This window comes from Olea europaea, unplaced genomic scaffold (genome assembly GCF_002742605.1).
Source record: "Olea europaea var. sylvestris unplaced genomic scaffold, O_europaea_v1 scaffold2701, whole genome shotgun sequence".
In the NCBI taxonomy this organism is placed as follows: Eukaryota; Viridiplantae; Streptophyta; class Magnoliopsida; order Lamiales; family Oleaceae; genus Olea; species Olea europaea.
In genome coordinates, this window is record NW_019245410.1 from 139004 (window position 1) to 144037 (window position 5034).

General features: G+C 33.4%; 1 protein-coding gene across 2 annotated transcripts in view; it reads left to right on the plus strand.

The window, feature by feature from the left end:
• The window catches only part of LOC111383485 (bZIP transcription factor 2-like), a 6152-nt gene extending 3769 nt beyond the window's left edge, over positions 1–2383 (plus strand). Inside the window, exon 2 of one of the 2 annotated variants that reach the window (XM_023007597.1) lies at positions 1877–2383. In XM_023007597.1, coding sequence (XP_022863365.1) covers positions 1877–2171 — 295 coding nt within the window. In that variant the 3' untranslated portion in view covers positions 2172–2383. Of the gene's footprint in view, positions 1–1117 lie in introns of those variants that run through there. The other variant, XM_023007596.1, reaches the window with a different exon arrangement.
• The last annotated feature ends 2651 nt before the right edge of the window (positions 2384–5034 follow it).

Below are 5034 nucleotides of genomic sequence, written 5' to 3' on the forward strand. Positions count from 1 at the left end.
GATTTGGGTGTACATGTAATGTAGTCCCATGAGGTTGGAGATAAGGATGTTCCAAAAAGTAATGGTAAAAGGCCAAAATAAAACATGGACACCCCCATTGTTCGTTTCCCATTATTTTTAAAATATATTTTTTCTCTCTTCATTTTAATCACACATTTTTTAATAAAATAATATTATACGTAAATTCAATTTTTTTTTAATTTTTAACCATACATTCTTCATCAATTTATTATTTCAAAAATGAATTATACACAAAAAATGGGAATAAAATTGAATATGGTGATCATGTGACTAAAACAATATCTAGTATTGTCGGCCTCATGCTAACCATTTTCAACCTAACAATAAAGCTGTGCATTTGCTTTCTTCTTAGTTAAGTTCAAATGTGCATCCCTTCTCACTTCATCTAGAATAAACGAAACACGTGTAATATGAATTTAAGTGCCTGTTTGGTTTGAATTAAAATCCGACTTTAATTTAAGTAAAAAAAATCTAACAATTGATATTAATAATACCATGGGTCCAACAATTTTTCAATCGCACATTTTTAAAACTTCTATTACAATCTACTAACTAAAAAATCTAATTTAAGATAAGACTTAGCACGATTTTTCGTTGGACTAGGTGAGTTATCGTGCCCAAATGATTTTCTTAAATTTTATGATTACTTGTCAAAAGAAAAAAACAAAAGAATAAAGATGGGATGATGACTCTTCGCATTTGCGAAGTCCAAAAGGATCTTTATCTAACCCAATAGCTCTCAAAAAACTGTAAATAACCAAAAGTGCTTTTTTTTAAATTAATGTCCACATGGAGTGATTTGTTTAGGTCACAAAAACACCCATCACTTCGTGCTTCTACCATAATTCTACAGATAAATTAGGGTTAAATTCTCGATCTTTCTGGTTGTGAATTTTTTTTTTTAACATGAAACTGATAAATAGAAAAATTCCATATAAAAATTCTCATGAGACGTGGATTGAAGATAAATTTGAGAAAAAATAAAAACTTAATAAAAGTACATAATTCATAATTGCTGTTTAAGGAAAAAGAAAAGGGCTTTGATGGGTGTACATAAATTTTTGTACATTAAGATATACGTAGAGCAGGCTCCATCCCATATGAGTGTGGGACACTTCGATATAAAAAAAATTATGTACAAGTAATGTTATTCAAAAGAAAAATAAAAAGTTGAGACTAATCAGTAAGCCGTGAAGCCGATTGATACAATAGCTCATGAGCTTTGACAGCTCAATCCACTCATATCGGCGCATCAAGCCGAAGCCGATAAACTCCATCCACAATCAGCTTACAAATAATGGAAACGAAAGGAAAGTGGGACCCACATCAATATTCCTTCATGACTAAGCCTGTCTGGGCCCCACTAATTACGCAAGGCCCATGTACTCTTTGGAAAAGCCAAGCCTACTAGCCCACCACTATTAGTGCGAGCTGACTCAAAAGCCGAATGGGACCCACCAAATTTGCTCCATAAATAGCACCTCTTGCCACTCGTTTCTTCCCTTTACTCCTCCTAACCTCCTCCACCCCCTATAAGCGGTTTTCCGGCCATGTTGTCCACGTTTCCAGCATCAGAATCCTTCTTTGGAAACCCATTCCCCACCTTTGAAAGTGGTTTCACACCTTGGGATTCCCAAGAACCGCCGTCTTTCTTTCCACCGTCGCCGAAGGAACCTGTAAAACCACCACAAGAACCGGTTATTTCTAAACCCGGTTCGGATAACTCGAAACCTCGTAAATCCGGTTCGTTTCGCTCGAAAAACTTAATATCCGGTTCTGGTAAAACTAAACGTTCAGGTGACATAATTGATGACCGAAAGCGGAGGCGAATGATATCGAACCGGGAATCAGCAAGGCGGTCTCGAATGCGAAAACAGAAAGATCTGGAGAGCTTGAGGGATAAAGTTAGCCGGTTTAGGATTGGAAACCAAGAACTGATGAACCGGCTGAGATTGATATCGTATAACGACCAAATTATAAGGAGAGAAAATGATCGGCTCCGGTCAGAGTCCGTCGTGCTCCGGCAGAGATTGTGGGACATACGTCAAATACTGCTTGTCCGGCAGCTTCAGCAGCAGTTAAATTCCTCTTCATGGCCATGCAATAACATTAATGGAGAACATATAACTCATCAATCAATAATTTCATAAAATAAATAAACGTAGGCACGCTTTTAGCTGCTTTTTTATTTCGACCGCACATTTTTATATGCTATCAAGAAAAGTAGTTATTTATCAAGCACTCTAAAACCAGGCAAACTCTATCACTATGAGTCTCTATCTCTATGTATCATTTTGTAGTAAATTAAATTTACTAGAGCAATAATTTAGGAAACAATGGAATTTCGGAGTTGATTATTGTGTAGATGATCTTTCAAAGTTTGGTTTAACAAATATAATATTCACAATCGGGTTAAGCCATTTGTCTAAGGTTAAGAACGAGAGGGTAAAGAAACAGATTGATGTATCAGAAAATAATTGAATATTTTTGTTTTAATTTTTCAAATTGTCCAATCATATTTTGACACGTATTTTATCTTAATTTGAGACTGAATTTAAGTCTAAACGTGTGATATGATTGTTCACAATCTCTAGAACTTTGCTATTGACCTGGGCCCCATCTGCCCTAATAATTGGGCGACCAGCTGGGCCCCCTGTGACAGGACCACATCTTCCTTGGTAAAGCAGCGTAATTGTGATCTTTTTTTTTTTTTTCCACATAATTACTGGATTTCATAAAGATAATTATATTAACGTTACAATTTTTTTTTACACTATATTGTAATTGCAGTTAAGGTTTTTAATCTTTGCTCATTATAACGCTTATATCCCTAAAGATTTTTCATATTATTCTTATCCTCAATGCTGGAGATATTGGGTCCGAGACTTAAGGAGCAATCATTTTAATGATTCAATTGTGTAAGGCCAATCACACGCTATAAGAAAATGGTGACAACTCTGAAATCTATCCTTTGAATGTCTTAAAAGAGTCTATGCATGATACCCTGAACTTATTAATATATTCAATTAAGCTAGCAATTTATTGTTTCAAAAAGTCCACTTCTATGATAGATGTTCAAAATACAAAAATTATTCAACTCTGAAAATTCTAAAATATAAATTATTCACTCAAATAAATACCATCAATATCTACAAAAAATGTTACTTTTAATAACGAAAACTTCTCTCTCGATTAAACAACATAAAAATGATTTTTCGTGACAAAAATTTGCCTCGTTGAAAGTGAATATTTTTTTGTAGCGACGACTATTGTTTGTGGAGGTTTCTACCTAAATGTAAAATGAGCAATTTCCCTCTTTTATCAAGTACTAAGCAAGATTTTTTTTTTTTTTTTCCTGAAATTGAAGTGGAAAGAAAGAAAACGAAAGAAAGAAAGAAAAAAAACTTAGCTTAGAATTACACCCTAAACATTAATGGGCTGAAAAAAGGATTGAATTACTTTCATAGTGGGCCTTCTGGGAGATGGGTTGTTCAAGGTCAAAATTGGCCCAGCAATTGGGAGGGATTCTAGGAGATGGTAACCATGTTGGGCTCTAGAATGTGCGGGTTAAAATGGTCAAATTTTCCCCCACTATGCCTAGGAGAAAAGTTTGGACCCTAAATGAGTAGTTGAAAAGAGTTTGTGAATTTCGACGAGCAATGCTATTTAACATTTAATCAATGTGACAATAATATAACATTAAGATCCCGTTTGATTGCACGAAATTTTTTATGGAACTTGAAATTTGAATTCCAACTTTCACTTTTGGCCTGTTTGATTGACAAAATTTTTCAAAGAATTGATTTTCCATGAATTTCTAGGTACAACACCTTAAAACGTGATTTTTCACCTTTTTTCCTTGGGGTAAATGGTTTTTGGTTTTCCACCTTCTTTTTTTTTTTGCTTTTTTTTTTTTAATTGTTGGCAATGAGAACAAATTCTAAAAACAATTATAAAAGAGGATATCCCTGAAATTGACAATTTTCATGTAAAACAAAGTCAAACGAACATCAAAATATAGATAATTTTTTGATCTTTTTTTTTTCCTTTTTTTTTTTTTTTGGTTGGCAATAGAAACAAATTCTAGGAACAATGGTAGAAGTGAATATCCCTTAAATTGACAATTTTCATGTAAAACAAAGTCAAACGAATACAAAAAAATACTTTTACTTCAAAATTTTCCACGTTGAAAATTATATCAATCAAACACAATAATTTACAATTCCCTGTAAAACAATTTCTAGGTAATTCAATTTCCTGGAATTCATTTTCTTTCCACCCAAATTCTATTTTCGCAATCAAACAGACCCTTATTGAATTTGAACCGGATCCTACGATCGAATTCCATCGTGGAAAATTGGGATGCTACTATTACATAACAATAGATAAAAAAAAAAAAAAAAAGATGAAATCTGTTAAAATATATCTTCCTATGCACTACAATAACCTAGGCCTAGCTTATCCGAAATAACTTTTTCTCGAGTACAAAATTCGTCATTTAATATGAGTTTTAAAACAAGTCCAATATCTATATGAAATTTCTCGCTAGAAGAATACTTGATTATTTGACCGAAAACCAAAATTTTGACACAAAGACTTATTTTCAAATTTGTCCTTTGGTATCTCAACTGACGAAACATGTCAACACGAAATAGATGAAAATTTATTTCCGATTGCTACAACCCAAGTCATGAATAGCACTACCATATATCAAGTTCTTAAAAAGAAAGAGGGAATGAATCGCGACTCTTGTTGATCGGCTGGTGGAGAAAGAGATAGGACACAATGTCGTCAACCAAGAAATTGTCGAGTTTAATGAAAGTTGAAGGATAAGAGAAGCATGCTGGAGATATTGGGTCCGAGACTTAAGGAGCAATCATTTTAATGATTCAATTGTGTAAGGCCAATCACACGCTATAAGAAAATGGTGACAACTCTGAAATCTATCCTTTGAATGTCTTAAAAGAGTCTATGCATGATACCCTGAACTTATTAATATATTCAATTAAGCTA